Source organism: Orycteropus afer, unplaced genomic scaffold (assembly GCF_000298275.1).
Source record: "Orycteropus afer afer isolate SDZICR_OR568_19922 unplaced genomic scaffold, OryAfe1.0 scaffold00059, whole genome shotgun sequence".
NCBI classification, from domain to species: domain Eukaryota; kingdom Metazoa; phylum Chordata; class Mammalia; order Tubulidentata; family Orycteropodidae; genus Orycteropus; species Orycteropus afer.
The window spans coordinates 603,580-625,949 of NW_006921646.1; the positions used below are offsets into that span (position 1 = coordinate 603,580).

Consider the following 22,370-nt stretch of genomic DNA (forward strand, 5'->3'; position numbering starts at 1 on the left):
AGAAAGGAAGAGAGGAGACAGTGGGTACTATTGCTATCAAGTCAATTTCGGCTCATGGCAATCCCATGAGTTTCAGAATATAACTTTGCTCCATAGGGTTTTCAATGGCTGATTTATCAGACTTAGATCACCAGGCATTTCTTCCAAGATACCTCTGTGGTTGAATTAAACTACCAATCTTTTGTTAGCAGCCAAGAGTGTTCACCATTTACACCACCAAAGACTCCAGGAAGTTGGAATCGAGGTTCAACTCCTTCCTCTCTTCTTTCCTCCTGGGCATGTGCACATACACACGTGCACACATGCCCTTGTGTATACACAGGCACAATCAGGGGGCTGATTCACAGATGGTAAGAACTGGTACAGCTGTACCAGTTGTTAAAATAATGACAAGTTCTGCACATTTGGTGAAGAGCCACTGCCATCCCACCAAATGCCCCACCTCCTGCCCCAGCAACTAAAAGGTTAACCCCTGGCTTAGCCCAGGCCCTTCAGCCTCCATTAAATAGGTCAGTAAACAGCAGCCCTGGCAAACGCTTACATTCCAAAACCCAGGAACAAAGATACCCAAAGATACCTAGCATGCTTACAAAAACACATACACACACACATACATTCCACCCCAAGGACAACCCAGAAACCAGCCCCAGGCATCTCCCTGCCCATCCCACCTGCCACTGCCCCCTCCATCCATCACCCCAAGGACAGCCTGCTCAATGTCTCAGGTGTCCACCTCTTCTCACTTACCCGCTTTCCAAGGGGTCCAGGGGGTCCATTCTCCCCAGTGGGACCAGGGGATCCCTAGGAAGAGAAGAAAAGGGGTAGCTGAGTGTTTGGAGCCCAGCCAAGAGACCCCTCAAGAATGGGGCAGAGACTCGGGATAAGTATGTGAAGGCTTGGGCTCTTTTGGGGGGCAAGGGTTCTTATCACTCACTGGCTGTCCTGGCTCCCCATCCTCTCCACGGTCACCTTTAGCACCATCCTGGCCCTGCAGGGATGATGTATAAGTAGGGTCAAAGGGGAAGCTTAATCCAGCTGGCATCACCATCAAAACTGCCCTTTCTCCATCTTTCCACCTGCCCCACATAGTTTCCCAATACCTATGTCCACCAACCCTCCACAGCACTCTCTTCTTTCATCTCTTCCCCTCCCTGGGTAAGACTCACCCGAGGGCCACCTTCTCCAGGGGGACCAGGGTCACCAGGAAAACCAACAGGACCCTGAATCAAAAGAACAGACCTCAGAGGCACAGCTCCCTAAGCCCACCCAAAGACAACACACCCACCCCATGGGTCACACTCTCCCTCTCAACAGGCATTGCTCCCTGCCCACCCTAGGGAGGGTCCCTTACACCCCCTTTTCTTCACCTCATGCTTCTAATACTTTCAGGGTACTAACTAAGGGCATCTCTCACTTTCTCTGTCTCTTTGGATCCTGGACCCCATATGTCCCACCCAGGAAACCCAATTTCCAGAGTTTCCCTCCCAAGTACCACCACCCCCCAATTTGAGGCTTCCAACATTCCAAGATATTGGAAGCACTCCAAGGTGCTTTACACTCTCACACACCTGTATTCCCAGATCTCCCTCTTCTCAGCACCACCACCCCCCAAAACTCACAGGGTTCCCTTTGGGGCCATCATCGCCTGTGGGGCCTTTAGGTCCTGGTGGCCCCGCCTCTCCCGGCTGTCCTGACTCTCCTTTCTCCCCACGGTCCCCACGTGGACCCTGGAGGAGAAGTAGAGGGCACAGATGATCCCAAGGGTGTCTTAAAGATGAGGATGCAGCCCTTTCTTCCAAGACACCCTCAACCTCCCCCACCCTACCTTCTCGGTGACTGTAGAAAGCACAAAGAAGGGGAAGCCTGTGGGGGATTCCCCTGGCCCCTCTTCCCTTCAAAGAAAGGGTGCCGGAACTCCCTCAGACCCAGGGCCAGGCCTTCAAGAGACTGACTGGGAGCAGAGACTCCTGGGTTGGAGAAGAGTTCCAGCGCAATGAGGCTCACAGGAACAGTGGAGCTGGGCTTAAGGACGCATGGAACAGATTCACGCACTATCACTCACCTTCACACCTGGCTCACCCTGGACCCCGGGAGATCCTGATTCTCCTGGCTCTCCCTGCAAGGAGATTGGGGTTAAAAACTTCCTTCCCAAAAACAAACCCCAATGTCCCCCCACATCTCATTCTATTCTACCTCCCAACCAAAATTAGCACAAGTCCAATGCTCATTTCCCCAAAAAACCTATCCATTCACCCCATTCCTAATTACCTTTTCTCCAGGGGGACCCAGGTTCCCAACACCTCCTGGGGGACCTTGTGGACCCTGGAAGAAAAACAGGGGTCATTGTTTGGGGGATAGAGGCCTGGATAAGGGCCCCAAGATCCATCGGAATAAAGACAGTGAGGCAGTGGGGGACTTTCCCAGGGCTCAGTAACTTCTCTGAGGATGGAGTTTATGGTCTGGGAAAAAGGAGGCAAGGAATTGGCCACGAGGACCAGAAGGAACAATGGGCTAAGAGGACTCACATCAGCTCCATTGGGTCCAGCTGGGCCTCGAGGTCCTGGGGGGCCAGGTGGTCCCTGGAGAGGAACAGATACATCAGAGATGGGGAAGAAAAATGAGAGACAGTAGCAGATAAGGATGAATAGTAGTGGCTTGGGCAGGAAACAGTCCTGAACAGAAAGGAGGACGAGAGGCAGCAGGAGAAGTCAGAACCTTCAAAGATCATGGAGTTTTAGGATGGAGGCTAGATGGTATGAGAGGGTGGTTAGTAGGTAGGCTTGGGGTCAGTAGGGGCCACACCCCATCAGTGGGGTCACACTCACCATGGGTCCCACATCTCCTGTTTCTCCCTTCTCCCCAGAGGGGCCTGGCAAACCCTGTGTAAAATGTACACAGACCCAAGTGAGATCCCACATGGCCCCCAAGTCCTCTCCCTACTTCCCCAGTCCTCCTGAGGACTTTTGGCAGGGTCTGAGGCAGATGTAAGTCCCATTCTGACCCTACTTTTCAGCCCCCACCCCCAACTCACCTGTAGGCCAATGGGTCCCGGGGGCCCATTGAATCCTCTTGTTCCTTCATCACCTTTGGCTCCAAAGTGTCCCTGGGGTCCCCGAGCTCCAGGCTCCCCATCAGCTCCCTGAAGGGGGCAGAGACAGGGACACAGAGAACCTAGGTCATGAGTCAAGTCTCCTCCATCCACAAACCCCACACAGATCTGGGAACCAGGCCCAGAACCCCCAATCTTATCCCATCTCCACCCCAAAAGGCAGAAGGAGAATTAGGGCAGACTCAAAGCTGCCAGGACCTCAGTTACTCACCGCTGTGCCAGGCTGCCCCACAGGACCAATAGGTCCAGGGGGTCCAGGAGGGCCCTGGGGGAGAAAAGAGAGTCAAGATACCCAGACATGGAGAGAGACCAGGTGGACATAGGCTAAAGCCAGGACGTCAGAAGTCAAAGGTTATGGACACTCACATGTTCACCCTTGTTCCCTTTGGTGCCCTTTTGTCCTGGGTCTCCCACCTCACCCTAGGAGGAGAAGGTAGATGAGATAGTGCAGAAAAGAAAGAGTGTGAGAATACAGGGAATATTAGGACAGGGATCAGGTGTCAATAAAATCACCAATCTTAGCTAAAAGGAAGATTGAGCCCAGGGTCTAGGGGTTCCCTCACCTTATCTCCATCCTCTCCAGCCACACCTGGGGGCCCAGCAGGACCAGGAAGCCCCACAGGACCCTGAACCCCATCACGACCAGTAGGACCAATGGGGCCCTTCTCACCCTACAAGAAATGAAAGAAGGAGTCATGCCCTGGAGGCAACCCTCACCCTCAACACCCCCACAGGAAGGCCTCTGTTACCCGTCACCCCCTGGTTCACAGACACTTCATCAATGTCTCCATTGTCCACCCCCACCCCGAACTCACCGGAACACCTTTCTCTCCTGCTGCTCCAGGGGGACCTTGTGGTCCTGGGCGTCCTGGGGGCCCAATAGGTCCCCCTGATCCTGCTCCACCTCGTTCCCCAGGGGACCCCTGAGGGGGTAGATGAGTCAGACCCTCAGGAAGAAGACCCTAGCCCACCCACACTGGAAGACCCCTGACTGTGGTACTCAAGAGAAGAGCCCAAAATCAGATGCATCCCAGCTGACCCTTGACTCCCTCTCCCCAACCCCACAGTCCCTGCCTAAGTCCAGATACCTCTCCACACCATTCCTCACCCACCCCATTTCCAGTTCCTTCCCACTGCCCCCCAGGGACCCCAGACTCACTGCAGGTCCAGGGGGACCAGCCGGACCTTCATTTCCCTTCAAACCAGGTCCACCCTGTAAACCAGAGATTTAGGGCAACAGAGGTGAGATGGGAAGATGGGACATCACAGGAAGGGAGTTCCAAGAGTCATGCAGCAAAGCAGAAGGTCTGGGAGGGAAGACAGGCCAAGGATGGTATAAGGAAGTGACACTGAGGGTGTCAGGGTATGTGGTGACTTGTTACATGCAGTCGGGTTTAGGGTCATACTCACAGCAGTGCCTGGGAGGCCCCTTTCTCCTGGGAAGCCCCTCAGACCAGCGGGACCATCCTTCCCTGGAGCCCCAGGGGGACCAGGGTCTCCCTAAAAGTAAAAGAGAGGTGATGAGGGAGAGACATGTCCCAGAATTGGGCAGAGCACTCTCTGCTCCCTCAGACCCCCAGTAACCCCTTCTATTCAGCACCCCAACCCCAGTCCCCCAGTTTCCCCTCTGTCTAGCCCCTCACTGACCTTTGTTCCTTCCTTTCCAGATGTCCCAGGCAGTCCTTGCTCGCCAGGCGGCCCTGGGGGTCCTGGGTGGCCTCTCTCCCCCATGGGCCCACTTTCTCCAGCTGCTCCCTGTGAAAGAGACAGAGAGACTCCAGACTTAGATCCTTCCACCCCACTGTCTGCCCAAACAGCCAGCCCTGGCCACCCTAAAGTACCCCCCCGGTCCCTTCCACTCACACCCCTCTGTTGTTGTTGTTATGTGCCGACTCATAGCGACCCCTTCTTGGGTTTCCAAGGCAGTATCACTACGGAAGTAGATTGCCCCATCTTCCTTCTGAGGAGTGGCTGGTGGGTTTGAACCTCCAGCCTTCTGGTTAGCAGTCACGTGCCTTAGGCACTATGCTACCAGAGCTACACCTCTCTGGAACCCCTTTATCCCTGACCCAAAGCTGCTAGGAAATTCCTAGAGGCCCCCCTGGGCACTGCTCATTTTTCTTCCCCAGTGTGGAGTCACCTTGTGTTCCTGTTGGGGAACTGCCTCTTCTCCAAGATGGGAGATGAGAACTGGCCCCAAAACCAGGCTGAAGTTCAAGATCTGGGCCCCCAATCCAGGCCCCCATTATTAGCTCAGTCCCAGAGATATGGGTGAGGTAAAGCAGGGGCAGGAGTATGTGATTTGGAGGAAGAGAAGAGAGAGAAATAGACTACTGCCAGCACCTGAGGTCCATTTTCTCCAAGGGCAGACATACCTGAGGTCCCACCACCCCTGGGGGGCCAGAGGGGCCAGTCTTCCCTTGGAAACCCTGAGGGAGGAAAAGATGAAAGAGTGGTCAGAAGAGCCATAGACATTGTGGAAGAACAGCAGGCCAACACCAAGTCCTTGGCTGGGGGTCTGGGCTGTGCCAGATGCTCTCCACTCTACCAGGAGAACTTCCTTGGTGGGCTTCTGGCAGCTCTGGAATCTGAGGGGGCCACCAGAGATGGACGGTGAGGGGCATCACTTACCACTTCTCCTCGCTGCCCAGGGTGTCCTGGCAACCCATCCTTCCCAGGGGGACCCTGCAAAGGGTTCAAATGTCAGGTGAACTTGAAACTGGGAAGGTAGGGTGGGGAAAAAGGAGTCACAGAACCAAAGTGGGTCAGAGGTCAGAGGTCAACTTACTGGGGGTCCTTTAGGGCCAGGAAATCCATTGGGACCCTGAGGTCCAGGGAGACCCTAGAAACAGAAATGGATTTGAGTCAGGAAAATGAGGAGGGGATCTTGGCAGGGATACACAACTTCTCTGGGGTGAGGAAGAAGCTGGCTCCATTCAGGGTCCCTGGGGTGCACTGGGGAACAAGGAGACTCCAAGACACACTCACCCTCTCTCCGGGCGGCCCATGGGGGCCATCACCACCTGATGTTCCCTGTGGGGAAAACAGAAACAGAGAGTGGGAGAAACTGCCTTCAAGCCATGCCAGAGGTCAGAGAGGTTGAGAGGGAGGACATGGGAGGATAGAGCCATGAGCACCACTGACCTTTGCTCCAGACTTTCCAGTGGCTCCTCGGGGTCCTCGCTGACCCCGTGGACCCTAGAAAGAGGGGAGGGAGCCGTCAGAACAACCCAAAAGCACTTCATTTGGATCTTGAACCACATGTCTCTCTCCCTGCTACACTCACCGTTGGGCCCCGTTCTCCCCGAGGCCCTGATTTCCCCGACAGGCCCTGGTGGGAAGGAACCAGAGAGAATAGTCACCCAGACATGACTCCCCAACAGAGCCCCCTTCAAGCCCCACTCTCCCCTCACTGTCCCCCACCCCCACTCCAGCTTACCCGAGCTCCCTTCTCTCCACTGGCTCCGGGAAAACCAGGGAAGCCCAGAGATCCCTGGTGAGGGTGGAGAATGGAAAAAATTGAGAAGTCAGGAAGGAGGAGGGCCCAGGAAGGGGTCAAGAAGTGGCCATAGGGGCAGCAGTGTTGGAGTCCTGGGCTCTGCCAATAACTGGGTGGCCTTGGGCAAACCCCTGCTGTTCTCTGGGCCTCTGTTTCCTCATCTATAGAATAGCAGTGTACTGAACTCTCTCTAGGGTCCTCCACTGCTCTGTCAGTCTGGGCGTACTCGAATTGGGAGTCAGGGAAGGGAGAAGGCAGAGGAAGGGCACAAAAGGGGCATCACATCACCTTGGGACCCTGGCGTCCAGGGTAGCCAGGCAGACCAGGAACACCCAGCTTGCCCTGTAGAGGAACCAGAAGCAATTAGAAGAGAAGAGCCAGATATCGTTCCATCCCTAGAGACCCCAACCCTCAGAGGTGGGAGCCATGCCCAATTCAGCAACAGTCCCCACCAAAACCCCAGCCCCTGGCTTCTCATCTCCTGCCCTTCTACCCACCTGGCCTTCATAATCTTTCCTTCCTAAGAGTGGATAATCCCCAACTCTAATGCTTAAATCTCAGCTCCCCTGAAATTTGTCACTTCATCACGTCACTCAGAACCCACTCTGGTCTCACCACTGCCTGCCTCTCAGCCTCAGCTCCCACCATCCCCTGAGCACACTCTGCTCCACCAAGGTCTCCACACCACACCAGGCACCACCCCGCTCCCATAGCCTGCACTCATTCATTCTCACATTTCCAGGCCTGCTTTGCCAAGGCAGCTGTGAAACAGTGGTTAGAGCAGTGATTCTGCAGCCAGACTGTCTGGGCTTGCATCCAGGCTCTGCCCTTCATGGGCTGTGTGACTAACAATTATCCTAACCTCCCTGTGCCTTCATTTCCTCATCTGCAAAACAGGAACTATAATAGTGCCTACCGCGTAGGCTTGTTATGACGAGCCAGTCTGTTTACAGGGCCTTGCACACAGTAAGTGCTCAGTGAGAGTTGGCTCTGAAGATCTCCCATCTTACCTCTTTGACTCACTTCCTTCTTGGAATCCCTGCTGCTGTGTCTGGGCACATATTTTTCCTCTGCATTTCACTGATCCCTTGGCCTCCATTACTCTGTGTGCCTTGTCCCCACCTATCTATTATAAAGGCCTCATGACAGGGACTGTTCCCTTCCCCCTCCACCCATCAGTGCCCAGGAGGTGCTGTATATACAAAAAGGAGAGTAATAAAAATATGTCTTTGAGAAGGAAATGCTGCAAAAATAAATTTCTAAAAAAAAAAAAATGTGCCTTTGACAGCAAGCTACCCAGAGGGAGCAAATAGTTGAACCTGGGGGCTCAGGACCATAGTCTCAGGGGACATCAAGCTCAATTGGCATAACATACTATCCAAAAATATTGTTCCACATTCTACTTTGGCGAGTAGCAACTGGGATCTTAAAAGCTTGCAAGTGGCCATCTAGATGCAACAATGGGTCTCTCCTTGTCCAGAGCAAAGAAGAATGAAGAAAACGAAAGATGCATGGAAACGATTAGTCCAAGCAACTGGTACACCATGTGATCCTCAGCCTATATGACTATGAGACCTGAAGAACTAGATGGTGCCCAGCTACCACTGTCAACCACTCACAGGGGGATCTATGTAGGAGATCCTGGATAGAGTGGAAGAACAATGTGGAACAAAACTCCAAATCATAAAAAAAGTGGGGGGACCAAGTTTGCTGCTGTGTATAGCCTGATGGAACCACTGAGACTGTGGCCCCCAGCTGCCCTTCAGGTCTAGAATTGAACTCTCTCCCATGGCTTCCAGCCAAACAAAAGACAAGCATATAAGATGAACATTTACATTACAGATACACTCCTTGGAGAGATCAATCATGGGAGAATAAAAGGACTGTGTATGTACAGAGAGACAGCTCAGGGGGCAGGAGTGCTTGGGAGGGAAGAACACGGGGAAGAGATAACTATGGGGAGGAAGTGGGAAGGGAGCTATTGCACTATGGAAAATTGCAGTCAATGTCATGAGACAAAGTGTATGTGAGCTGCTGTATGCAAAGTGAATTTGCTCTGTAAACTTTCACCCAAATCACAATAAAAAAATGTTTTTAAAAAATGTGCCTTTGATTGACTCACTGACTTCAGCTGTTGGCACTCCCTATGCCTGCCCAGACCCAGGACCCAGGACCCCATTGCTGCACCTCCCTAGAGAACCCAGACACAGGTTCCTCAGACCCCATCACCTTCTCGCCCATGAGTCCAGTGGGCCCAGGGTCACCAGTAGGTCCAGTGCGTCCTTTTGGGCCCTCAGGGCCATCCTCTCCCCTGGAACCAGGGACACCAACTTCACCCTGAGTGAAAGGATTAGAAAGGTAAGTGTAAGGGACTGGAAGTAGGAGTGGGCCCCAACAAGAGAGGTGGGCACTGGTGAGGCTGAGAAAAGCTGGAGGGTCCCAGAAGCTACTGAGGGACAGGAAAGGAAGCCTCACATGACTCTCCATTGGAGGGTTGGTGTGACAGAACATGAGGTTGTCCTCCTATGGGGATCAGGCTCTAAAGAAGCAGAATGCTGGAGTTGGGGAGTCAGGGCGTGCCAAAAGGAAAGGCTGGTGATTGGGGACTTCAGAGTGAAGGATCACTGTAGCATGAAGTTGGGGGATCAGTGTAGGGATCTCTACTTACCCTGTCACCTTTCACGCCCATGTCACCTTTGAACCCAGGAAAGCCATCCTCGCCCTGAGAAAGATGGGAGTATATTGGCACCACAGATGATGGAGAGTTAAAACTCACTGCTCTTGAGTTGATTATGACTCATAGCAACCATATAGGCCATGGCAGAACTGCCCATTGGGTTTCTAAGGCTATAAATATTTATGGAAACAGACTGCCACATGTCTCTCATACAAAACAACTGGTGGATTCAAACTTTTAGTAAGTAGCCAAGCTCTTTAACCACTGTGCCACATGACTCCCTAATGGAGGATTACAAACAAGCCCACTGCCATAGAGTTGATTCTGACTCATAGTGACCCTACAGGACAGAGGTAGAACTGCCCCACTCCAAAACTGTAAATCTTTATGGAAGCAGACTGCCTAATCTTCCTTCTGTGAAGCAGCTGGTGGGTCCAAACCATTGACCTTTTGGTTAGCAGCCAAGTGCTTTTACCACTACACCACCAGAAACTCTTGATGGAGGGTTAAACAAAAAAACCAAACTCCCTGCCATCAAGTCAATTCCGACTCATAGTGACCCCCATTGGGTTTCTGAGGCAGTAAATCTTTACAAAAGATTGCCCCATCTTCCTTCCACTGAGTGGCTGGTGGATTTGAACCGCCAACCTTTGGGTTAGCAGTCAAATGCCTTAGGTGCTATGCAATGGAGAGTTTCAGAGAACAAGAGTAGAAGGGTGGGTTTCAGGAGCTGGAGGGTAGCATGGGACAGGCTGGAGAGAGGGTGGAGAGGAAAGGAAATGGACAGGAAGGTTGGCATGGGGACAGGTTAATGGTGCTGGGAGGTTGGGAGCACATTACTCACCTTTTCACCTTTATGACCCTTCAGACCCCGAATTCCATCAACACCCTACAATTAGAGAGATCAAGGGATAGAGGTTGAAGGACTGTGCTCCTATAACCCCCATCTCACTCCCCTGACAGCTGTCTTTTATGTCCCCAGCCTAGTGGTCAGTTACCTTGACACCTCGAGGTCCTGGGTATCCTAGGGGACCCTGAGGTCCAGATGGACCCTGGAAGAAGAAAGAGAAGATGTTATAAAAGGGTCTCAGGTTGTCACTGTGGGACCTCAGAGGGTGGGAGAAATGGGAGGGATAACAAAAGAGTCTGGATGGGGACACAGGGCTCGGGGATTGAGAGTATCATCAGAGCCACATGATTGATGAGACAAGGAAATCTCAAAGATCTTGAGGCCCCAAGGCCTGGGTAGAAATTCCTTAAGGGAGTGGAGGGAGGCACGGGAGATCTCACCTGGTTTCCCTTGGTTCCAGGAGGACCTTCCTTCCCAGGGTGGCCCTGTAGGGAAGAGATAGAGAATATAACCTCTGGCCTCTGGCTCTGGCCTTCTCTACACCCCATCTCCTCCAACCCAAATTGCCCTAATGAAGCTGACTGGCCATGGGCAAGCAGTGCCAGTGACCTCTCAGAGCCCAGAAATCACTCCCTGGGGTACAGGGTCAAGAGGAATTAGAATCAGAGGTGGGATCCCACTTACCGGGGGTCCATCTGAGCCAGGCATGCCAGGGAGCCCTGGTTTCCCTTGAGGACCCTATAGGAAAACAAGGAGGTTCAGGGTCATTGGAGGGGTCAGCTCTGATCACCGCTGAAGTCCCAGCCAGACATTTAGGGCTCTCCTTGCACCTCCACTCTCAACACACCCCTAGTTCCCACCTCAGTCACTTACCTTCTCTCCATGAAGGCCAATGGCACCCTGGGGCCCAGGGAGACCCTGTACACCAGAAGAGAGCAGTGAGGGGGAGTGCCTCACAGAAATGGGCTACCCTCTCTTCTAGCCAGCCTCGCCTACTCAGAACATGAGCAGTGGGGGCCTGAGACCATTTATCTCCTGCTCCATTCCAAGCTCTGACTCACTGTGGAAGTTCAGGGGGTTGCTAAAGTTGGGGGTGGGGGACAGGACCACTCACCTGGGTCCCAGGAGTGCCCTGTTGTCCAGGAGGTCCTGGCTCTCCCTGGGGTCCCTAGAATCAGGCAACCAAATGGGTCAGAAGGAGGTATAGTACAACCCTAAGGCAAGTAACTCAGTCCCAGCAGGGACAGCCAACAGGGCAAGAACAGGAAGCAAGTCAAGTGGAAGCAAAGCAAACGCAACCCTGCCAGGGACCTCAGCAGCTAAGGGCTGCGGTAGGACCTCCCCTATCTGTCACTCACCAAGCTCCCTTTGGGACCATGAGGACCATCCATGCCTCGGACTCCCTGAAATACAAGAGGAGGGTGAGAAGGCTTGAAGGTAAGATCAGGCCCTGGAGGAATCTGTGCTTCTGAGAGGTCAGCCATTCCAGTGGGTGGGACAAGCAGTCACACATCTATCAGACCTCTAGTTCATCCCAAACCTAGACAAACAGCTGTAGGGAGTGGGTCTGTGGGTCTGTGGGTTTGTGGTTTTTTGTTTTGTTTTCCTTGAGATTTTTGTTTTTCTTTCTCTTTTTTGGCTGTGTTCAGAGCCCTTGGAGCACTGCATCACATGCCCTCCGAGGGCACCTGAGGATGAAGGCTGAAGCCAGGGGGAGGCCAGGGAGCCAGTGAAGACTAGGAGCTCACAGAGGGGCAGGGGGAAGACAGAGAGTTGGAGAAGCCAGGTGGTAAGGTCAGATTGGAGATCAGGGACAGTTACTTACCGGGGGTCCAGGAATACCAGGTGGGCCTTTGGGGCCAAGGAGACCTCGAGGTCCCTGCATTTGGGTCGGGGGGAAGAGACAGCATGCACGGGTGAGAAAGGATGTGTCCCTTTTATGCCTATACCCCTCCCTGGTTTCCCCAAAGCACCCCCACCACACCACACCACACCCCTGGATCCTCACCGACTCTCCAGGCAGCCCCCGAGGCCCAATCTCTCCATCGTCTCCCTATAGGAGGAAGACATGGTGAAGCAATCCTTCCTTCTAGATCTCTCCCATACAGATCCTTCACCCTTGCCCAATACTTACCCGCTCTCCATCCTCACCCGGGGGCCCAGAAAGACCTTGGGCACCAGTCTCACCCTGGTGAGAAAATGAGGGAACTAGTAAGAGGGGCCTCAGAGACCCCAACACAGGCAGATATGGACTCTCTTCAATTAGCCAACCAGTTACATTCATCGACCTCCTGCTGAGACCCCCAGGCTCCTTCCCTTGCCTTTAGACTTCTACCTCCCCAATTCCCCACAGAGAATCCCCAACCCTGCCCATCATACCCTAACACCCAGTATACTCACCCTATGTCCCTTCTCCCCAGGAAGCCCTGGGAGTCCATCAAAACCTCGGTCACCCTTTAGGGAAAAGTGACAGCCAGAGTGAGGATCCAGTCCCTTTCCCCCCACCTACCCCTTTCCCCTAGGAGCTCTGGTAGCATAGTGGCTAAGGCACTTGATGCTAACCAGAAGGCTGGTGGTTCAAACCCACCAGCCACTCCTCGGAAGGAAGGTTGGGCATTCCTACTTCCGTAGTGATACTGCCTCGGAAACCCAAGGAGGGGTCGCTATGAGTCGGGGCCGACTCGATGGCAAACAACAACAACAACAACCCCTTTCCCCTATTGTGTCCTAAGTGGAAAGGGGCTGCATGGTGAGGGAACCTGAGGAACTAGATCATCCCCAGAAAACGAATGATCCCAGGTGGGGCTGGGAGCTATGAGTGTCAGAGAAGGGCCCTAGCCTGATTACCTTCACACCAGGTTCTCCAGGCATCCCTCGGGCTCCATCTGCACCTGCTCGGCCCTGGAAGTACAAGACAAGTGTCAGAGAAAGCCAAAGGCACAGTCCTCCATGCTCTGTACCTATCTCTCACCTACTTCCCACCCCACCCTCTGGGTCACTCACTCTTCGCCCAGCCTTGCCGGGAGGGCCTGCAAGGCCCTGAGGTCCTCTGGGGCCCTGATGATGGGAGAGACAGGGACAAAGTTATTGGGAATAAATATAAGGGGATACACTGGGATGAAGATCAGATGTTGGAAGGGCATCACCTGAGGTCCTAGGTCTCCAGATTCTCCTTTTAGGCCAGGGCTTCCAGGCTGTCCCTGTAAGAGAGAAAAGAGAGTGACCATGTTGAAGGATACATCAGTGACCTCAGTCCTCCTCAAAAGAATTAAATTAAAACAATTTAAGCCTTGCCCCTTCCCAAAAATGTCTTTACCACACATACACACAAAAGATCTATGTAGGAGATCCTGGATGGAGTGAGAGACCAATGCGGAACAAAACTCAAAACCGTGAAAAAAAAAAAAAAAAAACGGACCAGGTTTGCTGCTCTGATAGAACCTGGTGGAACCCCTGAGACTATGGCCCTGAGTTGCCTGCCCTTCAGGTCTGGAATTGAACCTACTCCTGTGGCTTCCAGCCAAACAAAAGACATATGAGCTGAACATTTACACTAGGTAGATAACACTCCTTGGAGAGATCAATCATGGGAGAATACAAGGGCTGAGTTTGCACCCGGGGCAGGAGTGCATGGGAGGGAAGGATACAGGGAAGAGGTGGCTATGGGGAGGAAGTGGGAAGAGAGCTGCTGCATTGTGGGACAGTCAATGTCATGAGACAAAATATATGTGAACTGCTGTATGGAAAATGAATTTGCTCTGTAAGCTTTCACCCAAATCACAATAAAATTTAAAGAAAAAAGATCCCCTACCCCAAAACCCACTCACTCACCAAGGGTCCAGGGCGGCCTGTGTATCCCATGGGGCCAGGGGGGCCACGGAGCGCCAGCTAGGAGAGCAGGAGACAGCAGTGCTGAGGAAGAGGCCCCTGAAGAATTCCCAACCCCAGTACACTCTTCAAATCCACCCATCTGCTCCCTATGTTCCTTCCACTGCCTTATATTCTCCTCACCTCCCCTCTTAGCCCTAAATCAACCCAAACCTGCCCCTACCCTATGTTCACTCCAACCTATCCTTCCAGCCCCCTCCTAGAATCTTCTCTTTCCACTATATCCTCCACCACTAATATAATCCCCTCCATCCTACTTACCCGTGCCTGCTGCAGGATTGCTTGGGCCTGAGCCTCCTGGGCTGCCACCACAGGACCTTTGTCACCCCCACCACTGCCAAACCGGAACTTGGGATGGGGAGGGGAACAAAGGAAAAGAAAGGGGTTCAAGTTTCCTTCCACAAAATCTTTGTGACCCTCACAACCAAAGGCTTCATTCAGCATTTCTGCCCCATCCTCCCACTCTAGGACACCCTTCCTGTTCTCCTCTAGCAGTCCCACTGGGGTCTAAATAAGGACTTAGAAATTTTCAGAAACTCAACTCCTGCCCTCTTTCCTCCTGAAAGAGTCCCTTTTGGCTCTAGACCGCCCTAAAATATAGGGTTTCCTGCCTGGTTCTAAGTGATCAAAGTTTCATTCTAGAAGATCTATGTTTGGTTCTAGATGATCCAATGAGTCTCCAACTTCCCATCCCCAAAATCAATTGCTTTGGGTAGATGGTCCCTAGAGACTCTTCCATAATTTTCCTGATCCTCCTCTGGTTCTTGGTGATGCAACACCACTCCCCCAGCTTCCCCATTATCCTTTCCCAAAACTGAGAAGACAACTCACTGGGAGCATGAGGGATGTGCCAGGAGGACCAGGGGCCCCATCTGATCCAGGGAGCCCTGCTCGGCCAGGGGGGCCCTGGAGGAGAGAATGACAATAATGAGTATGATATGATGACAGCCAGAGGGAGACATTAGGACCTGGCATCATTTTGAAGCCCTTCTCAGATGAATAAATATAGACTTTCTTAGATCTTTCCTGAACACTGCCCCATATCTAGAAAAATGAGGGTGAGACATTAATCTATACCCCTCCCTAACCAAACACTCCCCTCTTTTCTGTGTGCTGAGGAGCACAACACCCCCCTCATTCATAATGAGCCAACAACTAACAAGGAATTCCTGAGCTTGGTGCCTCCCTGTTGAGTACTGGTGGCTTCTCTGCAGCCCCTCCAGTCAGGATCTTACCCTCTCACCAGGATCTCCAACTGGGCCTGGATTCCCCTGGATGCCAGGGGGACCAGTCAATCCCTGAGGAACAAAGGAGGAAGGGGTCAGATGTGGGTGAACAGAGAGTTCATATGGAAGTGGGGTATGTGGCTGAGAAGTGGTCTCTCTAGAAGAGATCTGGGAGTCTGTGGAGCTTCTATTGGAAAGACACTACAGAATTTTGAGGAGGAGGCCTGGGACTATGTAGGGAGAGCACCAATGAGCATGCAGAGATGGTCTTTGAGAAAAGGATGGAGACAAAGAGGTCATGGCTAGACTTACTGCAGGGCCTTCTGGGCCAGGTGGCCCCTCCACTAGCATACCCTGTGGAGTCAAAGATTAAAAGTCAGAGGCTATAGGGCTAGCATCCACTAGTCCCACAGCCTAGCCCCATCTCCCTCTCTTCTTTCCACAGCTGTCAGCTTAGTGACCAGCATGACTTACAGGCTCCAGCACTGCCGGCTCTCCCTTCTCTCCCTTCAGCCCACGGGGTCCACGGACATCCTGAGGGAGACACACATGTAACCCCCAGTGGGGCCTATGAGCAGCCAAGACACCAGGACTGTCCTCATCCCAACTCCCACCTTCATTCCTAGGTCCTCTCCAAATCTCCCTGGTCGTATTCAAAATCTCCAAGCCCACCCAAAAACTCCCTCTTCATAGACTTCCCATGCCTGCTAAGGAGACCTCAGCACTACCCCCAATTCCCAGTGAGCTCGTCTTTCCAGCCCTAACTCAGCAAACACAACCTCCTCATCTCCCTGAGAGCCTATTTCAAGAAGGTGTCCAGACCTTTCCTGAGATTCCAAACTCCCAATCTTCCTAAACTCTCTTCTGGAAGACTCCATCCTGTCCCCTAAACTTCATCAGACTCCAGCAATCCTTAGAACTTTAAGCAACTAATTTCCTCACCCTTTTCCCAACCTACTACATAAGAATCTCTCTAAGGTTGTGGATAGATTTTTATTTGGGGTGGGGGAGGGCAGAGCATGGACCCATATAAGAATGTGAGGAATTAAAGCTATGGAGATTTTCCCTGGAAGAAGAAAAGTTGTATGCCCTTATGCACATAATTTTCCTTAGAATTTCTAAGGGTTCACAAGTGAAAAACTACCATGGATAGGTGAACTATCCATACTCTAAGTAGATTTGGAGGGCAATCTCCACTGATACCCCAAACCCAGGACCCATCACTGGTTTTTTAAAAAATACAACTCTTGAGTTCAGCTACCCATCTCCCAAAGAAGACCCACTCAAATCCCTCCAGACAGGAACCTACACCTTTCCTCTGGCCCTCACTTATACTCCAAGCCCACAAGTATCTCCCTTCCATGCTTCCCACAGAGATACCCAACCCCAGGGCCAGAATTAAGATAAGGACAGAGAGAATAAAAGTCATTCACCCCCAACCCCATCCCAAAGTTCTTCATTATGTTCCCCTCCATCTCCACCCTGACCAAATAGCAATGGTCAGTTTCCAAATCCCACATCAATCCCAAATGTCCAGAAAGCAGCAAAAGAATAAGGCAGCAGAGGGTCAAAGATAGCAGTATTAGAGAAGGCAGATATGGGATGAGGCAGCAGGGTAGAGGAGGCAGCCATACTTCAAAGCAGGCAAAATATGAAGTGAAAAAAACATGAAATACTCCAGCTGACAGGAAGTGGTTGAAGGCATGGGAAACAAGTAAGGGATGCAGAACAAAGGGAAAAATATTTGGAAGCAAGAATGATACCATGGCCAAGGAAAATTAAACATGGCCAAGATGGTAAGAAAATGAATGGTACAAACACGAAGTGGTTGGACAGACAGGAAAAGCCATGAAAAGAGGATCCAGGAAGTGGACCTTCAATAACAACATGGCTACAATGACCAAGAGAGAAAAGAAATTCACAAAACAGATCGAAAGTGACTCCTGTAAAGGGAACTATGACAGTGAAAGGCAGTTCTTCCAGAAAATACAAACATTAAACCTAGGGTACATAGGAATTTGGTGTGAGAAATACCTAGGCCCACAATAGAAACTTTATGATTTGCATGAACTGAGACACACAAGAAGTGCTTTATTATAAAAGGAAATTGTCATAACACAACATAAAAAAAATAGAGCTAAAACACAAATAATAAGTCCCTTTCAGTCCTATCTGCCACAAAGATGGATGCCATGGCTAGAAGAAGACAGGAAGGGACAGATAGGAAATGACCTGTAGGTTAAAAAGTATCATACAAAGTTTGGCAGCAACATGGACAGGAAATTGTTTTAACCAAGAAGATATGATGGAGACAGACTGGAAATGGATAAAGATAGAGGTTTATTGACCAAAAGCTATATGAAATGCAGCTTGATTGAGACAGGAAGGAAGTGGTCAAGAAAGACAGGAAGCGGACATAGAATTAAAAAATATATATACCAGCCGCCCTGTGCAGAAGTTTCCACAGAAGTCACAGGATAAGACATATGGCGGGGGAAGGCAACAAGTAATCTTCTCAAGCAACGTATATATTTTACATGAACAGAAAATAGCAGACCACCAGTGAGGAGTAGCTTCCAGCCAAAGACAGCGATCAAAACAACAGGAAATAATTCTTATAGCTCCCACCAGAGGTCAAGAATGGAAAAAGAGCTCTCTTCACTTACGGCTCCTGAGTGGGCTGTCTCTGCAGAGAGGGCAGGGCCAAGCTCGGTCTCCTCACGATAATCGTCCCCATAGCCATAGGTGTAATCGTAGGGCCCTTCTGGGGCATCTGTGCCACCCTCCCCATACTCCTCTGCCCGGAACCTGTCAGCTGTGGGGGGCACCTGGAGATCTGTCTGCTCCTTCCCAGGGGTGGGGAGGGGAGAGGGGGTACATAGGGCCATTAGGGCTGAGAGGAGGTTTTCCCTGGACCCCAGGAGATGACACCTTCTAACCCAAAGGACTCTAGGATAATCGGGACTGGAATCCCAAGAAGAGCAAGGGGAGTGGTCATGTCAGAAGGGAATGGCCATCAAAGGTCCAAAATGGGGAAGGATTTTCAGAAAATGGGCCAGGTCAGAAGAGATGGTGGATGACAAGAAGGGAGGCCGGAGGGCCAGACACAGAATAGACAGTCCATGGACACATGATGGAAAAGAAGCCTAAGAAATGGCCAAAGCAATGGACAGAGAGACTGAGAGAAGAGAAAAATTGAAAGCATAGGATGGAAATAGGCTCCTGGGAATGCAAATAAGACGTACAAAGTTCAACCATTTGACACCAATATGGAGAAGAGGTTACTCTGGAATCAAAGAAGGACAGAAGAATACATGGACATTGAAGAAAATAAAAATGGCTGTACTTAGAGAAACAAGCACATCAATAGGTCTGGAGTGACCAGAAGACAGAAGACTATAAAAGGATATGACAAAGAGCCCTCCGGCCAAATAAGGGGCTGGTTCATCAAGATGACATCAGGCAAGGCGAGTGGGTCACAGACACCCACTGGCCCCAGCTGGGTGAGGGCAGGGGATGGAGTTACCTCCTCAGGGATTGGAAAGGGGCTTGACTCCAGCATTTCTTCCTCTTCACCTGGGATGGGGTCCTAACCCCAAGAGGAAGGAGAGGAGCAAAGTACCATGGGGTAGGAAGGAAGAAGAGAGGAGTTAGCCTGAGGAGAAGCAAAGCAGCATCTGTCCCTCTTCAACCCCTGAGGACAGTGTCTATTCCATGCTGGGGGGTGGGGGAAATCTCAGATCTTGCAGCCCCTTTGGAAGAGGGACAATTTGGGGAGAATGAATCCCCAAGGCCATAGGAGTTTGGGGGCAGAGATCTGGATGCCCCGGCTCTACCTGCCAGTAACCACTGCCTCTGTTCCTGGAGGGGCCTTGGGCAGCAAGGGGATCTGCCCGCTGAGTTGGGCGCCGGGAAGGGGGAGGCTGAGCCCGTGCTGGGCCAGAGCCCCTGACTCCGGAGGGCCTCCGGCCTGGTGAGGGGGGTGCCTGCCGGGCCGTTGACCTCTTGGCAGGTGGGGTAGGCTTTCTGGGAAGGGTCCGGTGCCCCCTGGGGGAAGGGGAAGCCCTGTGGTTGGGGCTCCGAGACCGCTGCAGTAGAGAGACATGGGAAGGGGCAATAAGTAAGTAAGCCCCCATAACCTAAATATATAGTGTCTCTTCTCGACAAGTTGGGGAGGGAAGGAAGGTGTCATGGGAGATGTTTGTAAGGGGTGGTGGAAGGAAGGTGAGAAATGAAAGGGTCCCTCAGGTTTACCTGATAATCAGGGGTCGTCCCCGTAGTCATCTCATCATAATAGGGGGGCTCGTAGTCATAGTAGAGAGACTCAGTGGGCTGGGATTAGGCAAGTGGGGAGGGGGATAGGTAGGAAGGGGATAGGGTAATTGGAGGGTGAGAAGGGAAAGGTTGGGGAGCAGGAGATGAAGAGATAGAGTGGGAGTTGGGAAACAGAGGAGGCATGGAGTTGGGTAATAGGGAGTAGAAGATGAAAGAACAGGTTGGGAGTCATGAAAGAGATGGAGGAGAGGTGGGAAAGGGGGAACAGGTCCCACATGTGGGACAGAAGTAGACATGATTAAGAGATTGACCTCCCATCCTCAGACCACTGACCCCAGATCACATCCGGACCCCACCCAAGCCACAGTATCCCTCCCTTCCCCCACGACAGCCCCTAACCCTGCATTTCCATGTGCAGGGATCCAGAAACTGGGCTCCCCATCTCATACTTCTGCAGACCCACCACCCTTTTAAGATCCCTCTATCTGCTACTGCTTCCCCATTTCTTCTCTTTGATATTATCATCTCAGCTTCTTCCTCCCTGTTCCTATCTCTCCCCTACTCTCCTTTCCCATCCTCCCTCCCTAAGTCTTACCCTCTCTGACTCTCCCAATCTCTTAATTCAAGAAAGGGATGGGAGACCCAAGGACACAGTTCTAGGAAGACTGGCAAAGGAGGAGACACAAGCAGGGGACACAGCTCCCAGCCACAAATTCTTCATAATGACTTTTTATTTTTAAATGAAAATAAAAAGGTTGATGAATGAGAACTGGGGAGAAGGTTAGATGGTAGAAGGGGGCATGGTTGGGAAGGGGAATTAGGGAGGGGAGAATGGGAGCCCAAAATAGGTTGGAAGTTCTGCAACTTGGAGGGAATTCCCCTGGGGAGGATGTCCATATGTTTTCCCCTTTCTGAGGTGTGCTGTGGTTGGAGGTTCTCCCATCTCCCTCACCTGTCTCTGGGGTTCCTGATTCTGTGGTCTATGAAGTCTTGATGGTTGCTTCTTTGGTGATCTCTGGGTTCTGTGAGACTGTTGGTTCTGAGGTCTCTCCCTCTGGCCCCTTTCACACTCCAGTTCTTTCCACTCACAGGATTCATAGGCAGCTTGGACCCCCGGAACAATGGTGAGTTCCTGGACATCACCCTACAGAGACATGAGGAAAGAATACCAATGGCAAAGAGGACTTCAGAGAGAGACAAAGGCACAAAAGGTAGGAAGTTAGACCTACGTAAAACAATATAATGTGAGAAGGTCATTATTAGCCCTCCCTTGCATACCCCTGTTCAGTTTTCAAAGGAACATCTTATCCATAAGCTCACTGGATCTTCACAACTGGAAAAGCCAGTAGGACAAGGATATTTATACCCATTTTTCAGATGCATTCTATTCAGGGAAGTTCAAAGAGTCAATGACTAACTCAAGGTCACTCACAGTGCCAGAATCAGAACTAGAATCCAAGCCTTCCAACTCCAAATTCAACACACTTTTCCGCCCCCTACCTTGTATGGGAGCTCTGGTAGCGTAGTGCCGAAGGCATTTGACTGCTAACCAGAAGGCTGGTGGTTAAAACCAGCCACTCCTCAGAAGGAAGGATGGGCAATCTACTTCCATAGTGATCCTGCCTTGGAAACCCAAAGAGGGGTAGCTATGAGGCGGGTCCGACTCAACAGCACATAACAACAACAACAACAACCTCTTGTGATAACGCATGGGCCTATTTACAGAGGCCTTCTGGAGAGAGTGGCCCACCCTTAGCTGTCTTGACCTTCCAATGGCAGTGATGATGAGAATTCCCAGAATCTCTGGAAATGGGGGAGAGGGAACTTGCTTCTGAATTCCAATGGCATTTATTTCTGCCTACACATGGCACTTAGTACACTCTGCCTCGTATTGTAGTTTAGGAATAATCCCTCATCTCCAGAGACAAACTAGGGGCTCCCTGGTATGACAGAAACCTCATATTATTATTCTTTGTTCCATGTGGCATTGAGTCAGTAGATATTCATAAAATGTTGACTGGCTGGGTATGTAGTTTGTGGATGCATGCCTGTGTGCATGGGTGGGTAGGTGGGTGAGTAGGAAAAGGATGAATACATAGGTAGGTTGAAAGGATGGATAGATGATTGGTTAGATGCATGAATAGAAGGGCTGAAATGCACGACTGAATGCATGGCTTGATGGATGGCAACTGAATGAACGTGTGCATGAAGTGGATTGTGGGGTAGATAAATGGGAGAAGCAGGGAGAAGGGCCGATTGGGTGGGTAGGTAGATGGTAAGAGTGAATATGTGGGTGGATGAGTGGGTGGGTGGGTATTAAGGTGGTGGGTGTGTGGACTGAAGGAGGGAGTGGTTGAGTGGGTGAAAGGATAGGTAGGTGGAGGGATGGATGGATGGGTTGAAGAAGATGGATGGACAGTTTGAAGGAAAGAGTAATCGAGCATAAGGATGGTTGGGTGAGTGGGTGACTACAAGCCTGAATGCATAAATAGGTGGCTAAGTGGTGAATGGATGAGTAGATAGGGGGAAGAGTGACTGGCTGGTGGATACATGTATGTGTGCAAGAGTGTGGATTGGTGAGTAAGTAGGTGAAAGAATGGATAGATAAGTGAATTGAAGGGCTGGCTGGGTGGATGGGTGGACTGGTGAAGATTAAGTGACAAAATAACTGGCTATGGACAGCCCTGCCATGCAGTAGGCACCTAATTCTCCTAAAGAGAAAATCAGCCTTGGAGATAAGAAATGGAAATATAAGCTCATGGAAGGAGAAACAAAGTGCTAGGGAATGGGAAGATGGGGTATTGGGGCCAGAAGGGGGATAGACATAATGAGTGGGACAAGGAATC

At 51.3% G+C, this 22,370-nt stretch overlaps 1 protein-coding gene across 1 annotated transcript in view; it reads right to left on the minus strand.

The window, feature by feature from the left end:
* COL11A2 (collagen type XI alpha 2 chain) overlaps window positions 1–22,370 on the minus strand; it is a 32,108-nt gene that overhangs the window by 4,590 nt on the left and 5,148 nt on the right. Inside the window, exons 5-54 of the mRNA XM_007939310.1 lie at window positions 20,477–20,668; window positions 19,504–19,581; window positions 18,776–18,838; window positions 17,916–18,095; window positions 15,724–15,783; window positions 15,562–15,603; window positions 15,259–15,321; window positions 14,855–14,929; window positions 14,285–14,371; window positions 13,967–14,023; window positions 13,282–13,335; window positions 13,139–13,192; window positions 12,983–13,036; window positions 12,536–12,589; window positions 12,270–12,323; window positions 12,144–12,188; window positions 11,961–12,014; window positions 11,494–11,538; window positions 11,250–11,303; window positions 11,009–11,053; window positions 10,820–10,873; window positions 10,576–10,620; window positions 10,284–10,337; window positions 10,130–10,174; window positions 9,277–9,330; window positions 8,838–8,945; window positions 6,897–6,950; window positions 6,549–6,602; window positions 6,396–6,440; window positions 6,254–6,307; window positions 6,098–6,142; window positions 5,898–5,951; window positions 5,741–5,794; window positions 5,485–5,538; window positions 4,757–4,864; window positions 4,520–4,609; window positions 4,269–4,322; window positions 3,925–4,032; window positions 3,673–3,780; window positions 3,476–3,529; window positions 3,321–3,374; window positions 3,032–3,139; window positions 2,826–2,879; window positions 2,526–2,579; window positions 2,269–2,322; window positions 2,063–2,116; window positions 1,620–1,727; window positions 1,167–1,220; window positions 935–988; window positions 748–801 (exon numbers count right to left, since the gene is read on the minus strand). Of these exons, the coding sequence (XP_007937501.1) occupies window positions 748–801; window positions 935–988; window positions 1,167–1,220; window positions 1,620–1,727; window positions 2,063–2,116; window positions 2,269–2,322; window positions 2,526–2,579; window positions 2,826–2,879; window positions 3,032–3,139; window positions 3,321–3,374; window positions 3,476–3,529; window positions 3,673–3,780; window positions 3,925–4,032; window positions 4,269–4,322; window positions 4,520–4,609; window positions 4,757–4,864; window positions 5,485–5,538; window positions 5,741–5,794; window positions 5,898–5,951; window positions 6,098–6,142; window positions 6,254–6,307; window positions 6,396–6,440; window positions 6,549–6,602; window positions 6,897–6,950; window positions 8,838–8,945; window positions 9,277–9,330; window positions 10,130–10,174; window positions 10,284–10,337; window positions 10,576–10,620; window positions 10,820–10,873; window positions 11,009–11,053; window positions 11,250–11,303; window positions 11,494–11,538; window positions 11,961–12,014; window positions 12,144–12,188; window positions 12,270–12,323; window positions 12,536–12,589; window positions 12,983–13,036; window positions 13,139–13,192; window positions 13,282–13,335; window positions 13,967–14,023; window positions 14,285–14,371; window positions 14,855–14,929; window positions 15,259–15,321; window positions 15,562–15,603; window positions 15,724–15,783; window positions 17,916–18,095; window positions 18,776–18,838; window positions 19,504–19,581; window positions 20,477–20,668 (3,354 nt within the window). The remainder of the gene's footprint in view (window positions 1–747; window positions 802–934; window positions 989–1,166; window positions 1,221–1,619; window positions 1,728–2,062; window positions 2,117–2,268; window positions 2,323–2,525; window positions 2,580–2,825; window positions 2,880–3,031; window positions 3,140–3,320; window positions 3,375–3,475; window positions 3,530–3,672; window positions 3,781–3,924; window positions 4,033–4,268; window positions 4,323–4,519; window positions 4,610–4,756; window positions 4,865–5,484; window positions 5,539–5,740; window positions 5,795–5,897; window positions 5,952–6,097; window positions 6,143–6,253; window positions 6,308–6,395; window positions 6,441–6,548; window positions 6,603–6,896; window positions 6,951–8,837; window positions 8,946–9,276; window positions 9,331–10,129; window positions 10,175–10,283; window positions 10,338–10,575; window positions 10,621–10,819; window positions 10,874–11,008; window positions 11,054–11,249; window positions 11,304–11,493; window positions 11,539–11,960; window positions 12,015–12,143; window positions 12,189–12,269; window positions 12,324–12,535; window positions 12,590–12,982; window positions 13,037–13,138; window positions 13,193–13,281; window positions 13,336–13,966; window positions 14,024–14,284; window positions 14,372–14,854; window positions 14,930–15,258; window positions 15,322–15,561; window positions 15,604–15,723; window positions 15,784–17,915; window positions 18,096–18,775; window positions 18,839–19,503; window positions 19,582–20,476; window positions 20,669–22,370) is intronic.